Source organism: Thunnus albacares, chromosome 21 (assembly GCF_914725855.1).
Source record: "Thunnus albacares chromosome 21, fThuAlb1.1, whole genome shotgun sequence".
NCBI lineage: Eukaryota > Metazoa > Chordata > Actinopteri > Scombriformes > Scombridae > Thunnus > Thunnus albacares.
The window spans coordinates 23,041,299-23,066,408 of record NC_058126.1 but is presented as its reverse complement, the minus strand read 5'-3'; the positions used below and the strand labels follow the sequence as shown (position 1 = coordinate 23,066,408).

At 40.2% G+C, this 25,110-nt stretch overlaps 1 protein-coding gene across 6 annotated transcripts in view; it reads left to right on the top strand.

Annotated features, from left to right (window-relative positions):
- The first annotated feature begins 380 nt into the window (after nt 1–380).
- The window catches only part of slc12a7b (solute carrier family 12 member 7b), a 62,793-nt gene continuing 38,063 nt past the window's right edge, over nt 381–25,110 (top strand). For 4 of the 6 annotated variants that reach the window (XM_044339046.1, XM_044339045.1, XM_044339042.1 and 1 more), the window contains exons 1-2: nt 381–723; nt 5,178–5,219. In XM_044339046.1, coding sequence (XP_044194981.1) covers nt 507–723; nt 5,178–5,219 — 259 coding nt within the window. In that variant the 5' untranslated portion in view covers nt 381–506. Of the gene's footprint in view, nt 724–5,177; nt 5,220–16,422; nt 16,822–25,110 lie in introns of those variants that run through there. The other 2 variants (XM_044339043.1, XM_044339047.1) reach the window with 2 other exon arrangements.

Sequence of the window (25,110 nt, the reverse complement as noted above, 5' to 3'; positions counted from 1 at the left end):
ACAAAATTCAAATTCAAATGTATTTGTGAAAGTATGACGTTAAGTCAAAATATTTTGTGACTGGATAAAATATATAAGGCTGCTGAACTTCCTTGAGCTGTTTTTAAAGGCATTCAGCATAATTTATATTTTTAGAGAATAATTTTTTGGTATTAACAGAAACATGTTTTTTGTTTGTTTGTTTACCAGATGAATTGTGGGAAGGATATGATTTAATTGAGGCAAATTTTAGAACTCGCTCATTCCACAATTAACATACTTGAACCACTCTGATTTGCTCCTGGGTGTGATTGACAGCGCTCCTTGACCCTCTCAACCAATGAGCGAATGCCTAGGGCGGGCACGTGTGTACTGTAATCAATCCCCTGATGAGCGGGTGAGCGTGTGTGTCCAGTTGTGCGCTGTCCGGTGTGTTCGCTCTATTGAGTGTGAACCGCAGAGGTTAGCCGGCCGGTGCGTTTTCTTCTCCGCTAAAAGTCCGAGAAGAGAGGAGAAGAAAAAGGGACATGGGCGAAAGATTTGTGGTGGTCCCGGTTGACGGCGGAGGAGGGGTCGCCGGAGAGGACGAGCACTCGGACGCGGTTGTCTCTGACCCGGCGCCGGACACCGGTAGCGGCGGCAGAGAGGAGGAAAAAGAGGCGGGGGAGGACTCCGTGTTCGAACAGCAGGACCCCAACGCTGTGGTGCCTATCCTGGAGTACAACAGAGAGCCCAACAAGTACGGTAAGACAGCTGCCCGTTACAAACTCCGTGTCCCACTTCTTATCTCATCTCATCTATCTACCGGTGGATTATCTGTCGCATTTCACTTGGGCTCTGTTTGTGCTTGCATAATTATGTAATGAAGCCGGGGCGTCTGTAAGTTACCCCAAAACCGAGGCTGTAGCAACCTACACACACCTAACATTAGCATTATTTGTCACAAAAACTTTTTAACATCGCAAAACATATATTATTTTGGTTATATGATGACTTAACAGCCATTAATCATCAAATAACCCATCGAAAACACTGACAGTTCGTCTGAAGAATTACAAACAATGCTCTCAAAGATTGCGCCAGATTAAACTCTTCCTTTCGATAAAACAGAAACGTAGAATTAGCTTTATATCAAATGTCTCCTCACATAATTGAACAGGACGTAATGACCGCTCAGTGTTGAACTGTCTTTACATTTCCCCTCCTTAAAGAACCACAGTTTCTTCTTTCATTATGAGAGTACAAAAGGTCGTCACTCGACTACCTAACAGGGAAGAACAGTAGACTAGTTTTTGACACTCACAAAACAATGGCGAAAAACTCAATTTGAGTCTTGAACTATGGAAAACACACAAGAAACTTGAGGTAGGTCAGACCTAACAAGCCTTTCTGCTTAATATGCTGTGTAAACTCATTATGTTCAAGATCCTGCGGCAAAGTTAGTGTCTCTGTGATACTTAATCATTCAAAATTATATCATTAGCTTACTATGGGCTACCATCTCTAAAGGAAATTTTGAACGTGACATATGATATGATCATTCCATTACATCCTCTTAAAATCTGCTCTAGGGTCACCGTTGCTATTTTATCATATTAAATATGCCAATTCACGGCAAGCAGTCTCTCTTTCTGAGCCATAATTTGGCTGCTGTCTTTATTCTCAGGTCTTGTTCTACCAGTTGCTCACAAACAAGGTGCTTCTATAGCAACAGGCGGAGGGCTGGAAGGTGCTGGAATAATTGCTTGGCACACTGGCCAAGCAAGCGTGCTAAATTACAGTGTGCTGATGGTTTCATGTTAGCATAGACAATCTGTGTGTGTATTGATTGGTGATCGTTAGAGCATAAACTGTTTTGTTAAACTGGGGTTGAGCTGCTAAAATGGGTCACTAGTTGTGGTTTCTTGTGATTATGAGACGCTTTAATGAGTCTGTATCCCACAGCGAGTCAAGTCTTTTATCTTTAGACTGATGCTACCTTCCACTTATATCACTGACTGAGTTTATATTGTGATTTACACAGGCCATTTCATACGCCACTGAAAAAAAGTAAGAAAAAAAGGTACAATTATCAACAAACAAAAGGAGGTTTTGGGTGCTGTAAAACAGGTAAATATGAATGAAAAAAGACAGATCACACTGAGGGTTATTGCTGTATTGGTGATGCATCATGGTGACAGAAGGAGTGTTGCTATTGACATAGCGTGTGTGTCAGTCAGTAATGTTAAGTCCAACAATAAATGTCCCACTGGCCCAGGGCCAGTACAAGATGCTGGGCCAGTCACAAGTCTTTTTCTGGCCCTGCTGAAGCTACTGATGGTGATTTGAATACTCAAATATATAAGCTGATATCAAGTTCCAACCTGTTCCATCACTTTTGTGTAGAGTGAGAAGAACAATAGTTCATGATATTAGATAAAAGAAAGGTTAACATGTAATTATTCTCTTTATCTGACCTTTAAAATCCTGCTTGTGTAAAAAGATGTTTTAATTTCTGACGTGGTTTTTGATTGTGTATTTTAGACACTACTCGTATGTATTATGGTGCATGAGTATCAACAGCGGTGTACCATGAGTGCTCTGATATACAGTTTGATTTAGAGAGTTTTATGTATATTTGATCCTTTTTTTTAAAAATTCAAATTTAATATATATACACAGCCCTATTCCTTAAAAGGAGCTACGCTACTAAGAGTTTCCAAGGCAACGACACAGAGGTTAACCCATGTCTCGGAACAGCGCTGCTCAGAGGCTCCCAAACGCTATTGATTTCCCAATGAATGGATATTTTGCGTTATTATTGGCATTATACAATATTTTTTGGCCTGGTGGGGGTTGTCGTTGACCTGGCAGCCTGCCAGGCGTATACTATTATAGGGGAAACACTGCTGGTGATGTTTACTGTTTCAGTGCGCTGATGTCATTTTATGCAGTGAAGTTTATTGTTAAACTGTAAAATATCATGCCTCCATTACATATCTTTGTCACAAGTGTTTACCACATTTAGGGATCATTGCAAAAAATGTGTGTTTATGAATATATTCTGTATATATAAGATTATCAGCTCATTTTTTTACTCCCTAATATTGGTATTGGCATCGGCCCCATAAATCCAGTATCAGTCAGGCCCTAATTGAGCAGAATAAAGCTCCACCTCAGAAAAGCAGTAAGTGTGTTAACTGGCAGTCTACCCAACACAGAGTTAGAGAGCCATGAAAATGTCTTCCACATGATTTCCTCTTCTCTGATACAAGAACAGGTTGGCACCTGTCTGTTCAGTTTTAATGCATAGATTGAATTTCATTGTAAATCAGATTAAGCTGCTAAGAAGAAGACGGGCACGCACATGCGCACATGTAGTTGTGATAGCGTGAGTGTGCAGTGCTCGGGCGTGTCGTGGCCTTTGCCGTTCGTTTCTCTCAGACAATGATCGAGTAAATTGTGTGAGAGCTTTTAACTGCACACATTTTAATCTCCTGAGAATTTGTTGTATGACTGAAGATGATTTTTTCCCTGTTTGTGGTCACATACATTACTGGGCTGTGGCACAATGACAGAATGAGGAATAAATGATATGAGAATTACCTCACACTGTTTTGTTAAGTTAAGAAATTCAGTTATTTTCTGTGAGGAAATTTGTCCTCTTCATTTGTTCAACTGTTGAGGAGCGGAAGACGCTGAGTTTCCATTTTTCTGTTTTATGTCATTGTAAATGGAATTTTTCTCTTTTTTGGACGTTTAAGTAGTTAATCAATAGAGAAAAAATAAAATAAACCAATCTATAGTGGAACTAATATTGTCTGTTTACTGTTCGTTTGGGTGGAGTATTGCTTTAAGACTGTGTCCGCTGCTCTTGTCGTAATGGGAAGTGCCAGTATTGAAAACCCCCCAGCACTGCATTATCACTGGCTAATGAAAACGGGACGTCAGTACTCATATGTCACTTAAGTATCTTATTAGATATTGAGCCTTTGTTATGTGACTGATTTGTCCTGGATTACAGTTCCCTCAGTCCCTTCCTCTACTGCAGTGTCAGTATTGTGATCAATAGATGACTGATGGCAGGGAAACCTACTTGATTTGTTGTAATCTATTTACTGATAGGCTCCTGGATGTTTCTGCTAAATTAAATTCCTGAATGATGAAGTTGGTAACTGTAGCAGGTAATGAGTTTAGATAATGGATGGTCAGGCATTTTCCATTACATCTTTTAGTGTTTTTTAGTAACAAAGAGCAACCTGTATGTGGTTCCGCAGCGAAGTAGAAAAGTGAGAAAAAAATCTTTTTTTTTTATGTCAAAAAAGTGAAACATCCAAGACATGACGGCTGGAAGAAGGTTTTTCCTTTACATTTTAATGTCACTGACAGTTTATTGGGCATATAGAAAACAGTGTTTACTTGATTATCCAACGTTAAAGGGGACGTATTAAGCTTTTTTGTGGTTTTCTGTTATTTATATACTGTTATCATTTCAGACATCTTTGTTAAATATGGTCAAAGTTGCAAAACGTGAGGTTAATGTATGTAGAAATGCTCCCTGCAAGTCAAGAGCCAGGGCTTCAACCTGCTTCATTTTTTTCTACCTTGCTAACGGCTCGTTACACATGCCCATAAGCAGCAGTCTGTTCCGTAGCCTTGGTTGCTAAGGTTGTTACTAAGGTTTTTCCATGCGTTGTTTTGTGTTGTCTACTCTCATATTTCAGATCAGATTCTAGCTCGGACATGTACAGATGGAAGTTGACATTTTGGCTAAAGAGCGAGAAAATCCTACCACTATAGTTTGTTTCATGGTTTGTTGACGTTGCCTCCTTAGTGGCCAGAAGTCGGTTGTGACACAGTGGGCGGGCGTGCCCCGGTACAAGATAGGCTAAATAAGGAGTTTTTAAAACTGTAAATCATGCAAAGATATCCCAGTAGAGCCCCAGATTAAAATATAGACCTGGAAATGTGCAGAGTGTGTACCCTTTAAATTATTTCAAGTGGAAAATTGTATTGCCCTTGTCATCAAGGTTGCAAAACAATGTGTAGGGGGAGATTGAGTAACAGGTATTATAAAGAGGAAGCAGTGGTTATGAAGAAGTGGAAATGATAGAGAAGAACATTCTGTTGGCTGAATGATAGTGGCTGCTTGTTTCACTGGCTCACTCTCCTCTCAAAGCCTTTCAGTCCATAAATGTCCTTTTTTTTCCCTTGTTTAGTCTCGTCACAGCGTGTGAAGGAAAGGCCAAGATGTGAAGAAAGTAAGTAATGTGAAATATGAACATGGATACTGTCAGCTAACAACGTATTAAGTATTTTATAAATATTTTACCATGTATGAAGTTAATGTTCTCTAAAAACTGTGTCATATGTATAATCAATATACCTGCATGGTCAGAAGATACGCAGTACTGCTGCTGGCTTCAGATACCGAGGATGACACTGAGATTACTTTTGGATTAATGAGAGATTAGACAGGCAGTGGAAGATAAATGAGGTTCTGCAGGGATAAGGGTCTCTAAAAGGTGTCGGGATTTAAACTTGATGTGACAGTACACAGAGAGTGTCGGTCTGTTTCTCATCTCTGACAGTCCATGCACTGACACATCTGTGTGCTGAGCAATAGCACACATGTACTACCTGTTGCAGCTGAGGCACTTAAGCAATAATACATGTTTCCTCCGTCCAATGTCATTCCAGACGTTCACTCTCAGAAACATAATTTTTAGATTTTCTGAGTGTCTGTGGTTGTCTGATGTGTGTTTTACTACCTTATTTACCTTCAGGAAAAAAAGTGAAGAATAGTTCAAAGAGTGTGAGTATCCTGAGGTTACACTGTAAATACAGTATAGATGTTGAGTTATGTGAGGCAGGTACAATATGAATTGGTCAGTGTTAATAAATGAAGGTGAGTCTTTGGAATGTCTTACTACACAGCACTATGTTTGCACACATGCATGCGTGTGCATTGATATTTGAAAAGGCATGCACACTGGGTATCATGTGCTGACCTCTGCTTTATTTGGAGCCCACCAGTCAGCACATGGACACCAACTGGGCCCCGGCGTCCACTATATCTGCTCTCTCTCTCTCTCTCTCCCGCGTTGCCTCCTTAGTCCGCTGCCTTCCCCTGCCAGTCCTGCGTGGGATGTTTGTGCCAGTTGTTCCTTGTTTACACGCAACACTCATGAGGAGGGGTGTGTCCCTCACTGGTCAGACATAAGGCTTTTCAGAGAAGGTGCCTCCTATTTTTAGAAGCACACACCCACTGTTTAGCTAAATCCTTAAAACGGGCTTTTCATCAAGTTTTTTTTTTTTTTTTTTTTAATCGGTCATTTGTTTTCAAAGGACCACATTTAGGGATATTATACCAGTTTTAAAGTAAACACACCATCATAATTATAATGCAGGTTTAACCTCCCTGTCATGCACGTTTGTCAGTATCAATTTCATCTCTTTTATTCAATCCATTCATCTTTCTTGTCTTACAATTATTGAATGAGTCACTACATAAATATCCTGCATCATCCCATTTGTCATCATAAACTCCTGCTTTGACATCACTGATTAGCTGGTGACAGATTTGAATCCTTCAATCTCTGCATCTCTGTTAATTCACCATAGTAACATTTAGGGCTCATGTGTCCCATTCTGCCACAATTATTGTTTTAATCATATAAACATTACATTAAGTGCCTTATATCAATTACAGACTTCATAAACTAGTGGAGAGAGGTACTGTGTCTGTATTGCTAACTCCTGCTATGGCTCCTCAGAGACCGCTTTCTGTAGCTATCAGTATCTTTAAAAATAACCATGCGTTGTCCATCTCTCATGTCGACGTGCCACACCGTACATTTGTCAGTTATCATCTGAAAATCAGGGGATTTCTTGTCCTGTTTTTCACTGAGCTTTTCTCTGCTGCTGCCACATTGTTTTATTCGTGACTCCTGACAGACGTTGACTGAAGGGTTTGACACAATGCCGCAGTTGTCATCAAGATATGGTCGGCATGTGTGTACGCTCCAGAGTTTTCTAGTGAGAGCCACGTGTTAACGGTCACTTGCAAGCTCGAAGCAGTTATATATTGGCTAACTTTGTTTTTTTGAGTATTGGCTGGTTCAAGACATAGGAGCATAAAAACAGCTGTCAATCATACAACTGCCTCTAGAGTTACTATGATTTACTACTATTCTGTCATTATTTTAACAGAATGTATGTTTTATCACAAATGGAAGTCTACATTGCACATCTAGCCTAGCCTTATGTAAATAAGGGTATGATGGTCTGATCCAGATTAACCTTTAGAAGACTGAATCAGGCTGTTGCTTTTGCTTCTAGTGTCAGCAATAAATGTATCCAAGCATATGATGCTAAAAAAATTTTATTGCTCACATTGTCAGGCTGATCAATAAGGATTTACTGGATATGGAAAGATAAACCTCATCCTAAAATCAACCAAAAATCCTGCTCTTATCTTTTCTAATGCTCTGCATGTAAAACTGCAGCTACTGTTAATGTCAGACTCACAATGCATGCACTCACACTGATAACGGTAGCAATTTTCCAGCAGCTGAAAATCACTGCTACTGAATGAAGAGACATTGTGAGGAAAAAGTACATAACATGTTTTTCCCCCTGGAGGTTCTCTACATTTGGTGTTGGTAGTCATGGGGTTTTCCAGCTCCTGGTCAGCAGTATGCGTTAGGCTAAGTAAGGCACTTACTCTGAGTCATGTTGGCCTTATTCCATTTGCTATTGCAATAAATACGATTGTTGGACAAATGAAACCAAATAAGGCTCATAGAGAGCAAAATCTACCTTTTTTGAAATTACATCAGGAGTTGGAATCAAGTGAAGAAGCACATACAGGGAGTGGACACATCAACACCAACACCTGTATGATATTATACTCCCAGTACCACTGCCCTGCAATAAAGGCTATCTCAGTTAATCTTATAACGCTCAGGTTTTGTTTGTGCCAGAGGTGTTGATTCAACTGTGTTTTGTAGTTATGATGTTGTGTTGAAATATACAGAACATGTGCAATTTCCCCTCTCCACCTACTTATGTAAAGGTAAGGACATAAACTGTGTTGTTGCAATATTACATAACAGACTATAACCTCAAACCACCATAGATGGAGTTGAATCAACACATGTCTGTCACTGTCTCAGTAACAATTAGACATTAGAAGCTTCATGAAGGCAGTATTTATCTCAGTTCTTGTGTTGGATAACATAATATCGTGCAGGTGTTTGTCATTGTGTTAATCCCCATGTGTGGGAGAAAATGCAACTAGGTACAGTAGGAGTTCCTTGGCGATGGCGTCGTCGGATATCAGATGTCACAAATGTGTAGGGAGACAAATTGTGTGAGTATCATGTTCTGCCTGTCTCTGAATGAAGAGCCTAAGGATAACCCTCTTAACCCCACCCCTGGCCAAAAGACTGCTGTACAGTCAAACGCCAGACATGAAACCGATACAGTGATAGCCTCAGTCACTTCCAGAGTCTCTCATGACTTGTACTTAGCTGTCGTCCCAAAAGGGAACCAAGCTGACAAAACGCTTGAGTCAGCTTCTCTTTTTGTTAAACTTCCTCACTGGCTGATATTAATGTCCAGCTACCTGGAATATCAACAGAGTTAACGGACTTAACTGTTCTTACACGAGAATTAAGTTCAGTTAAGTATTCCTCTAAGTGTAATCACTGAAGTATGCGTATGCAGATATCCAGCTTTCCAAAGCATTTTTATCATTCACATCGTTTCCTTTCATTGACTTACTATGAAACAAAGGTACAAAGGACATTGTCAGTCGTCCGGGCCATTTAGTGAAAACTGAAAAGTGAAATTCCACAAAAGCAGTTTACAGCTGCGATTCAGAGCGTAAACGAAACATCTGGAGATGAGGACAAAGTGTCAAAGTGCATTCCATTCTCATGTGTTTTACACTCTTTATAGTAACATACTTGTAGGCTACTGAACAGTCACTGAAGATCCTCACCTCATCTTTCATCTTCATGGAAGCACTAAGCATGTCACAGCTCAAAAACTAGAAATTAAATGGTTTTAACATGACAATTAGCCCTGATTACAGATACAGCATTTACAGAAAAAAAGTAAAAAATAAAACATATATGAAGGGGATCACCTTCAAGATAAGAAAGTGCCATCTGAGCCTGTTGTGTCAAATACAGTGTTTCATGGATGACTGGCAGGCGAGTGTGTGGTTACCTGAGATGGTTGAGCTGCAGCTGTCAGTGTGAGCAGTAAAGTCATTACAGACTTCATGCTGCCTCAACTCATGCAGAGAGTGGCATTTACCTGTCCTCAGCTGATATATTGTGGTCTACCTCTACCTTGACTAGCTTTGACTAGTTGTTTTGTTTTCAGTATTATCATCATGTCTTGATTAGATAGATTTTTCATAGAATGTATCTCTTGCTGTATATCTTAGTTCACTTTCAACACCCAGCTATTTTGTAAAGATCTTGTTTACAGACCAATAAACAAAAGTCATGGAAATGTTTCTGAAAGGCTCAGTCACAGTTGGACATTCGGAAAGTCTGACTGGGAATGGCTGGTAGTGCTTGTAAAAAAAATGACCTTTCCATCTGCCAGTTTATGCCTGGTTATACGGTTTACTGTTAGAACTGCAAGATCTCCACTTGGCTGATTTTTATTTTAGCCTGCCGGGCTACATGTGTACAAATTCTACAACAAATAGTAGGCTATGTGCATATGATTATACATCATGATTGTGTGGCATCACCGGTGTATTTCCACATGTGATCAAACGGGGGCAACAAAGCGTCATTATTAGTCTCGTAGTATCTTTTGTATGAAAAGAGGAGACTGCTCAAATTCAGAAACAGAAGTCAGACAAGGATAGACTGAGTTTTTATTTTGTATTCTCAATCTGTAACACATGTTGAATTATAATCAGGCTTAGTCATGGTATGTGATAGTTTCAGCCCTCAAATAACTGTGTAAGGTAATTCACAGGTACTGTAAGTTACATTTAGATGGCTTGTGGAAGCACACACATTCACACAAGCCAACTGTACTCTGCCCAGCAACAAATGGCATTGAGCTGAAGTAAAGTAGCCTCTGGTAAAGACAGTCAGATGTCTTTCAAGCCAAACAGACCCAGATATTAAACTCAGGATTGAGTGGAATTAGTAGACCAAACCTGAGGTAAAATACTGCAGAATATTAGTCTGGCACTCAACAGGAATAAGTGTTGTTCTATATCTTGACCTCTGTCAAAGTTAAAAATCATACAGTGCAGTTTTAAGAGCAGGAGGAAGTAAGAGAAGGAAGATTCCATGTGACAGAGGTCATGAATCAAACTCACATGACATGATTTCCTTTAGATTTAACATTATTATTATGACATACATTCAGATCCTCACAAGAAAGGGTTGTCCTTCCTCCCTCCAGAGGGCGCTCTCAGTTACTGAATATAGTGCATTATTTAAAGGCCGTTGAGTCGGTTGAGCTGTCAGATGTACAGAACCTTTTTTATTTTTGTTTTGGACCAGTCCTGCAGAAAATGGGTGTGTGCTTATTTTAAAATGCTCAATCTTTTATATGTTGATTATGGACAAAGGCATTGAAGTATAGAAATTGCAAATATAGACTCATTTTACTCCTGTGTGTTAAACTAAACAAACTTTTAGAAACAACAAAATACACCACTGGCATAGATTAGATTAGTTTTCATCTTTGATAATTTGTCGTAGACCTGTCTATCAGTTTGGAAGTGGTTACCTTTTTTCTTTCCATTTTGATCATTTATTGTCTTAATCTCAATTGAATGCAGACAACCAACTGTATTCAATGAATTTCTCTCTTTCGTGTCTCTTAAGTTATTTTCCTTACGGTTTAATGTATCACACAGCATCAAAACCATGATAGAGCACAGGTTAGAGGGGAATAGACAGGATAAAAATCAGCTATGTGGCAACGCTGAGCAATTATCTTGTTTTTGCTTTGAAAGAAAGGAAGTGTCCATGTGAAGAGAGAAGTTGGCCCCTTTCACATGCTGACTGGTGTCCTTGGGTTGTACTCTGGGTATCTGTTGCTAATCCAGTCTTCTCCCATCGCCTTGTAGACTCAATCAATACATCTATTTTGGGATTTGAAAACTGAGCCCATGGAGAAAAAGTTCAGTTGAGCTGAACTATTTGTCGGGGGAGATTAATTAATCACTGTCTGTGTTAGAGCTGCATGGAAATAAGGCCTCTATGTGATCTACTTTTTATGTCACTACGATTCTGCTGTGTTTTTCGTTGCATAAAAAACACCTAATTTCTCCCTGAACTGTGTTAACAAATGACAAGTGTTTGTGTGCCACTCTACGTGACAAACCGTTCACAGGAAGAAGGGGGGCAGGATATTGATGTAAATGTAAGGAGTGAAATGTGGTGACAGGAAAAGCTTCATAGGAACAGCAAATGTGTCAGAGTGGCAGAAATCCAATGATGGTGAGGAAGAACAAAGGTATTTTTCCAACCCCGGTTCTGAAAAACAGGCTGTGCTTGCACTGTAAACAGTTGTGCAGGCTGCTGTATAGAACTTATTCAAAGACGATGATGAAAGTCAAAAGTACCTGTGTTACTTTGCTAGAAAAAGTATCACTGCTAATTTGTACAGTCACCTGAAACATCAAAAAAAAATCTGCATCACCCAACCACTCAAACATCCAGCAGAACATTGAATTACATCAATACAAGTGTTCAGTGAAAGTAATCCAGGTGCAATAACACAGAGTAAGAAATGTTTACAGCTGGCAATTATCTAAATTTAAACTTAAATCCAGTGCGAACATAATCTGCCTGTACTCTCACATACCTGCCAAGAATGATTCCTCACACGTCTTTAGCAGATTGTGACAGACTGAGCAGGCACACAAACAGGAAATAAGCCTGATCAGTTCATTACTTGCCTACTGAACCGAGTTGGATAAATTGAGATGACATCTAATCTCTTGTGATCAATTGAGTTACTAGAAGACAGTCTGCAATAGTCTCCTACGGGTGCGAGCTCAAGCCTCCCTACACGCTTGCAACCGCTCAACACTCACTCGCTCATCAGGTTGACTTTTGAGACTTAGAATACTGACCATGACCTTTGATTGGCTGTTTGGTTTGATCACTGACACAGTCGAGCACAGGCAGTTGCCTGAGAGAACAAAGGGAAACATAAATAATGATATTTAGCAGTTGATTCTGTTTTTTTACCACTTATACCTGTGAAAAAGTGTTAGACACCATAGTAAAAAGCCTTAATACTGTTTGTACCCACTTTAAGATTTGTGAAACCTTTTATTTTGCTCATGAAAACAGATAAAAGGGCAATTTCACTGATGTTTCTCCATCCAGACCGCATTAGACCAGGTTTAGATGAAAAACCACTATACTTAGACCTGCCAAATCTGGACTAGATTACCAAGGAGACCCCAGAGAGTCATTTTACCTCTTCAAAGAGTACGTGGGCGGGCATGTACATGTAAGTGTGTGCATGTGTGCTTGAATACCAGGGTGCATTTTAAACACACTTCCATCATGAACAGAAAATTCAGTCAGTTTTTCCTATTATGGAGGTGAAATTCATGTAGTTTGGAATCAACAGTGACAGTGTTACATTTGTGAAGACCAGGTTCCCTTAAGATCAAAGCTGTGAATACACATACCCTTACTTTTTTACAACGAGGAATAAGGCAAGGCAGGAGTGAAGAATAAGTGAGTTATATCCCCATACAGGAAGCACAGAGAAATTCCCAGTATTTATATGATTGCAGTGAGCGTAAGCCAAATAAATGCTGGCCAGCAAACGGCTGGACAGACTTCACATTTAGTGTCACAGTCTGGTATTTAAAATAAGCTAGAACATTATTAACATCCAATGTGTACGAGCTTCCTGTAGCTGTTTTACTCATTTCTCCACTGTGCTGTTTATACATGATCTTATACTGGTTGGCTAGATCACCATAGATATGTCCTTGATTCATTCATTCAGACACTGGATGCACTGCCATACTGTAGAACCTCACTTGTCAGGCAGTGATGAAGAAACTCTGATATACATTTTCTCGATTGTGAAAATGGGTGGTATCATATTGTGTCATTAATTGCTGTCTATTTTACATAAAAGTTGCACAAAGTAGTGCCTCTGTAAAGACTGTTTTTAGTCTGGTGTTAATATTTTATAATAAGGCTGGGCAATGAATCAAAAAGTTCTGTTTATGTTTGATGAATTCATTCTTTCATACAGTCTGCAGTCTACCCCTGTAATGCACATGAAAGTATAACAGCAAAGCCCTATGAGCACCTAGGAGAACACCACCAGTTAAGTCAACAGTGTGGGTTCATGTCATAAGAAATTTGAAGAAATTTAATTAGCCATGCGTTTTCAGTAACAGAAACAAAACAACTCCGAAACAAAATGATTCATGATTTTGGCTTCATTCAACAAGATACAGCACTCAGTGGAGGATGTTTTGTGAGTGTGTGGGTGAGAGCGAGAGAGAGAGAGAGAGAGAGAGAGAGTGGCTTTGCTCAGGGCAGGAAGGTGAGCTGGTCGTCAGAACAGAGTGAAGTTAGTAGTGAACTGTGAATATAACAGTGAATGCTTTGTATGAGCTACAGTTTATCAGAAAATAAATGCTACAGCTCCTCGACATCAAAGCGAAGTTCTAGAGTTTCGTGTCCCAGCAGAGTTTGGTGTCCCAGCAGCTGCGTGCAGTGACAGGGTGAACTCTGAGGTTAACAACAACCTCACCCTGGAGCTGTGGAGGAGTCTCCCCTGTGCTCCCACACCACAATCTGGAGGAGGAAGCAGACTGCTTCAGACGCAGCAGTCTGTTATACAAGTGTTTGTTAATGTCACTCCATAAACATCCCACTGATGAAATAAGGAGATAACAAAAGCCACGAAGTGTTTGTTTAGATCTATTTATAATATAAATTATTTTAATAGTCACAATACACGCTCAACAAAGCCTAATTTACTTTGATTTTCCTGTTTTTAGCAAACAAATGCCTAAAATAATTAACCAGCGGATCTTACTCAGTCATCATCGAGGATTTTCTGTTTATTTTTCAGTACAAATAATCAATGACAGCTCCAGCAGGTGTATTTGATAAGATGTTTCATAATCAATACTAAGGTAAATGTGACAATTAATAGTGATATTGATTTTTAGGTGATACTGTCCTGTCCTATTTTATAATTTGACTCTTTTCTTTTGGATCAACAGATGAGTCTAGAATGAAGTTACATAATAAATACCCTTGTGTTCTTTTGTTTGCAAATTGTGCTTTGGCTGTTAGATATTGCATCAAACTGTCTGGGAACCGCTTATGTCACATTTCAGTTTTCAGTCTCCACTGTGAATTGTTGCGAACTCTCTCTCATAAAAGGGATATTGTCCTCCTGGCCTGGATGCACCGGCTGTCCATGAGAAGCAGTCTGACTGGCATCTGCTGATTAAGAGGCCAGACAGTTACATCACTGCTCATCCACTCAGCAGGAACTAGATGAGTGCTGTCTTTGTTACCTTAGCACCACCATACTACTTTGTGAACACTGAGTTGTTAGATCACACTATTGATTAAAGCTTTCCTTTCACCACGCACATAGACATTCCTTAGGATTCTTGGAATCGTTGTCGCTTTAGACAGCATAATATATATGAGTCTTATTCACTGATAGTTTATTTAGAGTGTAGCTTGCATCCTGTCCCATGAATTTCATCCACACCCACTTACTGGTATTATGAGAACTGAATCATCTTTACAGAAAGAAGTTTGAGCAATGTAAGTCCGAGATAACTAACCGCAGTATGTTACAAGACAACGCTCTGATAAATGGATTGTCCCCATGGTTCAGTGAAGGAAAGTGAAGTACTAATTTCACCAGCTGTAGTGCTCAGTTGTTGTTTCCACCAAGATGTTTCTGTTGACAAGGTCTGGATACTTCTGTAGTAGATTAAACTCAAACCATTCACGCAGTACAACCAGATGGAATTATTTGCAGAGTTCATTTCCTAAGACTGAGCCAGGCTGAATCTTGCATAAGCTGCAACGCTAAAAACGATAGAATGTAAGCTTTCCTGTAAGTTGGTCAGCCGTCTGCCCGTCTCTGTCTCCTTTGATACTCTCGCCTTCTGCACCACCTCCTCCCTTTTCTATTTCCTGCATCCCCCACCCTTCCGTCCACTGTATTGATCTAATATGTTGTCACGCTGAGGGACTAAAAAGGGGAGTGCGGTTCTGGGTAACTGGTTCTGGGTGGGACTCCAGATGTTTAGCAGCCAAACGAGACTCCAGGGCTTGCAGTATTACGAAAGAATCTGCCATGTGGCTTTTTTTTTTTTTTCCTCAAGCAGGGTTTCCTTTAGCATTTCCCATCACACAGGGGGTGTTGGTTACTTGGTGTGAGACCTAATACCTCGTATCACTTTCAATGTTCTCTTTAACCTGAGGAAATGACTCATTGTTTTTAGGCTAGCCATAAGGTCAGCTCATGAATGCGAACATGAGAAATGCTCTGCTGCTGAATGATGTTGATACACAGGCAAACACAGCACAGTTGGATCATTTATTGCTTCCTATGCAAATGATGATATTTGAATGAATGGACATATGTTTTTTCTGTCTCCTGAACACACAACCTTACATAAGTCATGATGCTTCACCATGTTGAAACAAATAGCTTACATTTTTTAGCCTCTGAACACATTTTCCTAGCCTCTGAAATTTTTACAATCCCATCATCCTCAGACGCAACAGTGTTTGTCTCTGTTGTCAACACAGCTCCTCGTATTTCCTAAGTTGCTCTTTAGAGATAAAAGCATGATGTTGACACTGTATTGATTCACTCTAAGCTCCCCATCCCCCTCTCTAAGTATTTTCACAGTACGTTGGTAATGAGATGTACATGCAATGCAGAGCTTGAACGTGCACTTCCCCTCTATAGGGGTGTGTGTCTGGAGGGCCAGTATGTGTCTTTAAATCAGCCCTGCCTTCTTCTGACTATGCACATGGAGTCAAATAACACCGCATAGGAAGTGAGGAAATGTATATGTGTGTATTTGTGTGTGTGCGTGTGTGAAAACTTTCCTCAGCAGAGCAGCTCTGGACTTCCTCTTCTCTTTGAACAAAGGCTGACATTGCCGGCTTTTGTTGTTTGTGAGACAGAGCGACATTTCTGGCCAGAGAATCTGCCCTCGGGCACAGAAAGATCCGTGTGCATGCTCTCACACAATCATGAGCACACATGCATGTCATGTTTTCTGCAAGTGTGTGTGTGTGTATGTGTGTGTGTTAGGGGGGTACTGCCCCCATTGGGCGGGGCAGTCCTGCTCTTCCTTATTTGGATAGATGGAGGGGGGGAGTGGGGTGGGGTTGAAGGTCACATGGGTGTACAGCAGTCTCCTAGCGATAGGAACAAAAACTCAGAAGTAAGACCCGACGTCTGCCCAGGGAAGAAAAGCATACTAGGGCAATGAGTCTGAAAGAAAAAACAAACAACTGAAGACGAGAGCAAGAGAGAAGATAAGAGTGTCAGCCGCTGGAACGGAGGAAGAGAGAAAAGAGCAGCAGAACACACAGAGAGAGAGAGAGAGAGAGAGAGAGAGAGAGAGAGAGAGAGAGAAAAGAGGGAGGAGAGAGGAGAACGAGATAAGAGTTTGACAAACAGGAGACATTGAGAGGGAAGCACATGGTGTAAAAATGCCCACTAACTTCACTGTGGTCCCGGTAAAGGACAACACAAGGAAGGCAAAAGAGGGGGACGAGGAGGATGATGTGGATGACAACAACGTGCTGAAAGAGGAGGAGGGGGACACCACAGGTGAGCTCAGACGTTGTTTTTATTTAGCTCCGTCAGGTGGGTGAAGTGATACCAGACTGCTTTCAAGTTATACTTTTCTTTACTTTATTCTTTTCCTCTGTGACACCAGAGCGGTCTTTACACCTTTTTTTTTTTTTTAAAGTTTGAAACACATATTTACTTTTCTGTTGAGACAGTAGACAGTAGAAGCAGCCCTGGAAAGTTCCAGACTTAGCTTACAGTATCTAGTGCAAGCTGATGATTTGGCTGTATTTCATGGGTTACTGTTGCCTATATTTTTAAGAAAAAAAACTGTTTACGGGCTGCGTGTGGGTGGATAATGTGTAGGGAAGACGGTGAATTTCAGGGAAGGTTTACTCCTTTTTCAGCATAACTTGCGTGAGATGAGCGTTTCCCTCACATGCTACTCGAGGGAGTCTGACATGAATTTTGTTCCATGCCAGAGTTTCCCCTTTGGCTTCAATCTCTTTCCTATTTCACTTTATTTTATCGCCTCCACACACACGCCACTAGTTACCTGATTTTTTTTTTTTTTTTTTTTTTTTTTTCCCCCTCCCTGTTGTTTTCTATTTTTTATTGTCTCCATATAGTGCCAGGTTTCCTAGTGATATAGTAACAAACACTTGAATTAACACATACGCTCTAATTAGGACACCAATGACTTTCACATCTCCTAACATCTCTCTGTGTTGATTACCATTGACATGCAACCTCCAAAATGACTCAACCTCCCAAGAGAAGAAGCTCAGGCTGTAACAAACAACAGAATATCAGAAAATCTACACAGAGTCTTGGAAGACATGACAAATATTCCCATGTCAACCCTGCGGGATCAAGACAAAATACATACAGTACATAAATACAAATAGCGCTTCAAGGTGTACAAATGAGAAAACCAGGCTTTGTGAAGCTTGTATTTATTGAGCTGACAATTGATAGCAGGCCAACTGTGCGAACTTGATAACAGAGCCTTTTAACTTTTCCCTACTAATCCGAATACTTTATTGTTGACACCCATGAAATTTTACTGGGCTGTCCATCTTGCAACATTGATTCTAAATGGACTTAAACATCCGATGATAGATCTTGTGTTGGAACAAAACGTTCTTCCTGCTATCAGTATCAATCTGGTATCAGCCCGTCTGAAGGCATACAGTCACGGCAACATTTTGAAACCTCTGTTTTTGTTAGAATATTCAGCACGGAGGGGTCACGGAGTGCGTATTTAACAAACTCCTCTCTCACACTCCATGTTTTTCCAGACTGTTGTTAGTGAAGTTGCTGCTTTTACAGCACTTCACATGGCGCTGGGCGAATCAAATCCCAGGGTTTAATTTCTGCTGCGGAGCTGCAATTACGGCTGCATGCTGGGTAAGATTTTACAGACTGTGGGAGAGAGAATGGCATTTTATTATGATGGTCATGAAGGATATCATACTGCGGCGCGCTTCGGTTTCCGCCGTGCGTGTTCGCGCACATGCAACCATTGGTCTCTGACAAAGACTGTAGTGACAACAATAGTGCGGGGAGCAGGGGGTGACGTGTCACAAAGGGCATGCGCTGGATCAGAAGCCACAAAATGATGTGCTGTAACTTGGCTTGTAGAAGCATCAGGACCACACACTTTATTTTGTTTGCACTGATGCCGCTTTAAAGATGACAGTCCTATTGTCTCCATGAATCCAGATAATTCCCGGACTTCAGGCCGTCTGCAGCGGAGGACTCAAAGAGGACTCAAGCAGTGTCATTTTTGTAAATTTTAGCCTGATTTGGTGAGAGCGGTTGGAGCCAGTGTTTGAGGAGATCTGCTTTGTGTGATTCATGAGGGAGGATCTGTGATAGTATAAATGCTGTTGGCTCATGAACATGTTGTGTAGGGAGGACTGAGTCAAACAGCAGTCACTGTTATTGATTATCCTGCTGGCTCGCTTCCCGTTGGCTGAGTGGGGGGAGGTAAGATCCCACCCCCATGCTGTAATATATTGGCCTCCAGTTCTTCACATTTGCTTTGAGTTGCCTCTTTGTCCTGCTCTCCCGCTCTGATTCTAGGTCCTGTCTCTTTTTCCCATCGCTTGTTTCCTTCAGAAAGCGGTGTTGGTGTGTCAGCTAACTCAGTATCTCATGAACCCACAAGTTCGGGGTCCAGTCTGACATAATGATATGACAACCTGGTGGTGCAGCACTAAGTGAGTGATAGCATAGAGCAGATAACATCTATTCTCTTTTGTGTGTTTTCTTTGAGTCATTACCTCCTATTTGACACAGGTAGCTATTTTAGATAACAAATGCAAACCTAACCAAATGTCACCAGCTCAGGCTTCCTGGCCGGAACCCTGGCTGTTTTTATTAGCTGTCACTGACACTTTCCCTTTCCTTACCCCCTCTAAAGACAAGCCACAAGATTTTTCAAACAGCATAAAGTTAATACAAAAAAATTGTTAATGTAGCTGTGGTATGGAGGGGAAGTAACAAGTGTTCAACAACAAAGCAATACTGAACATTGTCTATGTGTATTGACACTGAAACACATTTAAATACATCAGAACTTACCTTTTCAGAATGTACCACTCTTCTATTAAGCAGTGCTTTTGACCCCTGCTGCACTAAAACATTTGAAACCCAGTTCAGTGTTGTGGGAGCAGTCACCAGTAGTAGTCACCAGTACACTGTAGGTATCACTGTGTGTAACCAGACTGAAACTCTCTGTATGACCATTTACTGCTGAGTATTGTAACTAATCTATGTAATTTGTTTGGGCATGCACACATTACTGTGACCTTTTTTTAAATGTATCACATCTCAAGAATTTCTTCTCTTAAAAATCCCTTTATCACCTTATCATACCCCTGATTTTCCAGTGGTGATGGTCATTTCGACAACACGAACTCCCGCTGGCTCAAGCAAATTGTTAAAGCTGATGAAAGTGTGAAAATGTAATGTAACATGCATTTTCACACTAAAACACATTAAAAGGGAGTTTTTCCTTACCGCTATCACCAAGTGCTGCTCATGGGGGATAATTGTTGGGTCTCTGTAAATTAAAGGGTACAGTCTAGACCTGCTCCATGTGAAAAGTGCCCTGAGATGACTTTTGTTGTGATTTGGCGCTATATAAATAAAATTGAATTTGAAATATGGTTTACTGTGGAGTAGGCAGTCCACAGCATCATACATTTCAGATATAAAAATATGAGAGGTTGTTGTCTTTGGGGTTAGCCATATAAATATGTAAATACATTCCCCTCATGCAAACAGTGTGTATCAAAATACAGATAAGTTTCAGTGTACTTTATCTCTCTCTCTCTCTCTCTCTCTCTCTCTCTCTCTCTCTCTCTCTCTCTCTCTCTCTCTCTCTCTCTCTCTCTCTCTCTCTCTCTCTCTCTCTCTCTCTCTCTCTCTCTCTCTCTCTCACCACACTCAAAGTGCTAACTAATGAGCCTTTGTGCCCCCCCCCCGACATTAGAAATGGCCATCCCTAATCTAATCTGATGTGTAACAGTATCCCTGCTTCTCTGAAGTCTGACGTTCCAGCATCTGCTGCAGCGGGAAATGACATAACCTACTGTAAGTCATTTAATAAGACATATTTCACTTCATGAGTATTAGCATTTGGTAAGATGAAATGAAAGGGGCCAGATGTGACTTATTTTCCCTGCCAGATAGGGCAGACACAGTTTTAACACTAAACTGTGTTGCAGAAGGAGGTGATCTGAATCTTTGCACTTTGTGCTGCACAGAGAATCTCACTCAGAGCTCTGGATGGAACCTTTCTATACCTACTGAAAAACACAACAACACAAAGCTCAGACTATGGCTTCAGTAATAGCAAAGGTGTTTGCATTGATAGTAGTAGAGTTTGACCCACTCATAAATCACATGCTCAGCTAAAGCTAATTCGGTCAACATTTCTCAATATTTTCTACCTGCCATAGCAAAGAACAACCTTATTTCAGTGTTGCGTATGGTAAAACTACGCAGGTGATCATACCGTGTGCCTGTGTCCGTCTGTGTGTTGGCCCATCTGTCCTGGGCATGTGTTTCCTGTTTATTTCCCAGGCAGGTCTGGTTCTGTTTAAAGCTGTATGTGTCTTGTCTGTCTGTTTCTCTTTCTCTCTCTCTTATGTTGTTAACTCTCTGAGCTCTTATGCTTTTCTTATTGTCTTTATTTTGCTTTATTTTACAAGCAGCATAATACTCCCAGCAAGCTGTCACACAAACATAACGGACAATAAGAAAGATTTTTGATAGCAGTTTTCCCACCATGTAGCCGAATAACACATGTTCAGCTGTGACTGGATGTGGCAACCTAAATCCATGTTAGCACTGACTTTGTAGTGTAGAATTCTTTTCTCACTCCACTCAATTAGCTTCTCAAACTTGCACTAATCAAAACAAGCACTTTTTTTTTTTTCTATCTGCAGCCAGTCAGCTTGAGCAACTCCGTCAACTTCTCCTGAACGTTGCATGAGTCAGAATTCACTCTTAAAACTTTCACTAAATCCTTGTACAGATACTGTTCATATACACAGCATTAGCCTACCAAGCCACCTTCAGTAATGGATGAAATGAAGTCAACGTCTGCCAAAGGGGAGCTTTTGAAAAGCCCCAGTTATTCAGGAAGGGCTCATTCAGTGTGGGAACATGACGACCTGTGATCATGGCTCTGCATAATTCTGTTGTGGATTGTGACTGTTTTGAACTCGAACCTTCAACTGGAAAATAAGTTCTGAGTTTACCAGACGTCTTCATCTGACAAATGTTGGAAAATAGCTCAACCTGTTGAGAGTGATCTCAACCAACAGCTAAGTCAGTTTAATTTATCTTTAAATCTTTTTCACTGAACTTTTCCTACATATAAATTTACTCACATCACAACATAACACAAACTGAAACACCATAGCTTCCATAAAAAGAATATACTGGAGATTGAATGCATAAATATAAGACATAAAGCTGGCAAATCCACTGAGGGTGGGTTGAGAAATGAGGTTCAGGGAAATATTTATATTTTTGGTTAAAGTAGGAAAGAAAATGCCTCCAGACTTTAAAAAAATTCTCCTTTTATGGGGTACTTAATGTTTTTCAAGCTTGAGATGTGCCATAACACTTTCCACTCTAAGGTGGTTTATAATGAGATGGAAGAGGAAGGCATACTGGTTATTATAATATATAAAATATATAAAATACGACATCGGCTTCAGTCAGGTTGGATCTCATAATTTGTCGGTATGAATCCGCCCGATCCGTACCTGCGCCTTGGCTTCTGTTCTCAGTTTCATGCCTTGCAGACCTCTACCATACAGGGCCTTGACAAAGTAGCGGTTTGGAAACTCTAGTTTAGGTTATTTATACTTCAGTCTGTGTCCAGCCTGACCCTGCAATGTTGCTTAACTCTTAGCAGTGTGTTTGTGTTGGCCACATTACTTAGTTCTACTTGTTCTGCTTGATCCATCTGTTAGTCAATGTCAGTGCTTGCACCATATACGTGGGCCGTAAAAACATAAAAATAAACCCCCCCCATATAAAACGGTATTCTAAACGCTTGCCATGCCCACGGTTGCTCGATGCCTTGTGAGTATTGTTATATATATATATAATATATTGTCAATGATATTGTGATATGCTGATGGGTGTGTGTGTGTGTGGGTGTGTGTGAAGAATGGATGTAGGCAATAGAAAAGGGAGCAGGGAGGAGAAAAATAACTTCAGGAATGTAGGGAGTGATTGAATTAAATGGGACATGACATGATATGACTAATAATATCAAATAATCTTTAGTTTATCAAGGCCAGCACTGAGGCATGTATAAAAACAGACATTTGCAGCCATAAGAGTCCTATTTACACATGCTAAAAGAGCTTTTATGCTTGCATAAAAAGGACATAAAAAGATTCAAATATAATATTCAAGGTGAGACTCCTCATTTAGCCTACCCTACTTTTTCAGACCTTCAACTGGATCATTTTATAAATGAGAGAAGAACAGTGTAGAGTAGAGCTGAAAAGTAGTTGACAATTTTGAGCAGTTCAGCCGAATGGACATCTTCATTCCTGCTGATTGGATGGTTTAGTCAGACAACTGTCTGACTAAACCATCTGACTACCTTCTCTGACTGCTACTACTTCCTATTTCCTGTTAAGTGATGTCCTCCTCCCCACCGGTTCACTGCTCTCAATGTGGCATTTCTGATAAGCCCCTAACTAATACACTCACACACACTTCTGTAGTTTTCTCATTTCTCTCTCTATCTTTTACTTTCTCATATCAGCTGTAGTTTGAGGCCTTCGGGGGTCACATGTCTTTCCTTTTTTAAATAGATTCATAGACAGTACAAACATAGTGAACTGCTCCACTTCCTTGTCTTCTGACCATGTTTACAAACCCTAACAATTCAAACAATCTCCTACAGAGATATTCAGCAAAAAAATAAATCAGAATCGTGTGATTCAGTCCAGTCCAGTCTAATCCAGTCCAGTATTTACTGATGTTTTTGCCTTATTTGTCCACTAACTTGCTTTGGGCGTGTTGACTGTTAAACCATATTTTAGCAGTTTAAATTCTGCTCATTGTGGGTGTGACATTGTTGATTGATGTCAGACATGGTGTGCCTTTTCTGTCGCAATCATAAGCAAACCAATAAACATGATTTAAAGTACCTCTTGGGTAAAAGTCTGGTTTTTGTAGCTATGAAACGTCCCTAACCTTGGATGTGGTCACCACCAATAGCTATTAGCAGTCGAACTCTCCACCGCTAATTGCTTTGTCAATGCTATTGATGTGCCTACATTTCCATTATGAAACGTGAGATGCCACTTGTTGCAGCATAACACGCACACATATGTACACAATAGTGGTTTTGGACATTAAACAGTTGTTTAATGTCCAGCTCCACTGCTGGTGAGGAGCCAAGAAATCTAAGTATCTAATGGGAAATGCACATTCTGATTATCTCACCATTACTCAAATCATAGTAGAGCCAGAAAGTCACGTGGTAACCAGATGCAAGCTCTGAGATGGAGAATATATTTTATTTTAAAACAACCTAACTTACTAACTTACTTACTATACTGTAGAGCTGACCTCTGACCTCAAAGGACTGTGCTGGTTATTGTAATCCTCTGAATGGTTTGGCTGCCTAAAGATAATCACTCGGACATGCTACATTTATAACAGCACTTTTCGAGAGTACCAAAAAGTGATTAGATATTCCTTCTCTTCTACCATCACTTACATTAAATGCAAACATTTGGAGTCTGGTAGTGTAACTATTTTCTGGAGCCCATCAGATATATCCTTCTAAACTGGCTGGGCTGCATTGAAAGTGGACTGGGTGGACTGGTGCTACAGCACTTGCTGTATTTCAGGATGAAATCCAAGAATTAGCTACAACAACAGCTACAAATCATAGTTAAAGTGTGATGACAGGGGTGTACATGCATGTGCAGACTGTTTCCTTCACATTGTGAAATAGTGACACCACATGGAGAAGGGCGGACTGACTTTTCTGTGTGTTTGTTTGATTTCTGTCAGAGATCATAAAAAATGACATTGCTTTGCTCGCTTTGGGTGGAAACTACTTAGTTTTAGGGAAAAGCTTCAGTCACAGCTGCACTGCGTACGGGGAGTCATGTGATTTCATTGTTATTCTCACATGACCATGATTCATTCGCACTTGCGGTCAGAACAAGGACTGAGTGAAATAACTCAATGGTGTGTCACTGTGTCTGTTTGTGATGGCATCTGATTTTTGAGTGTGAAATGTCTATTCTATGTAATTAACTAGCTGTAGAAATGCAAGACAAAAGCAGAAATAAAAGTATAAATTAACACACACTTTAGATTTTAAGGTAAAATTAAGCAAAAGTCAAAAGAAAGTTTGAAATATTAGGAGCAGAACACACTGTTGTCTTTATCACACTAATGTTATAGATCAAAATGTGTCAGAAAAGGAAAAATAAGAGTGTAAGAGTTAATCTTTTAAGGCATTTTTATCAACACAGTAGTGCTTTTTGTCTGCATAAAATTGACCTGTTAGGATGCTTTTTTTTAATCAGATTCATTCATTTAACAGAACATCTGAGAATCTGTTGGATGATGATAAGAGCACATGACACAGACTAATGTAATATGACAGTATCATGCACCAGTCAGACAACTATCAAGTCTTAGTCGAACAAAGTCTGATTGATACAAAAATGTTCATTTCATTCATTCATTCACATGTCCCCTTTTTAGTCCTGAATAAAACGATTCATATATTTTAGAAACGTAGAAGACGATCCCTCTTGT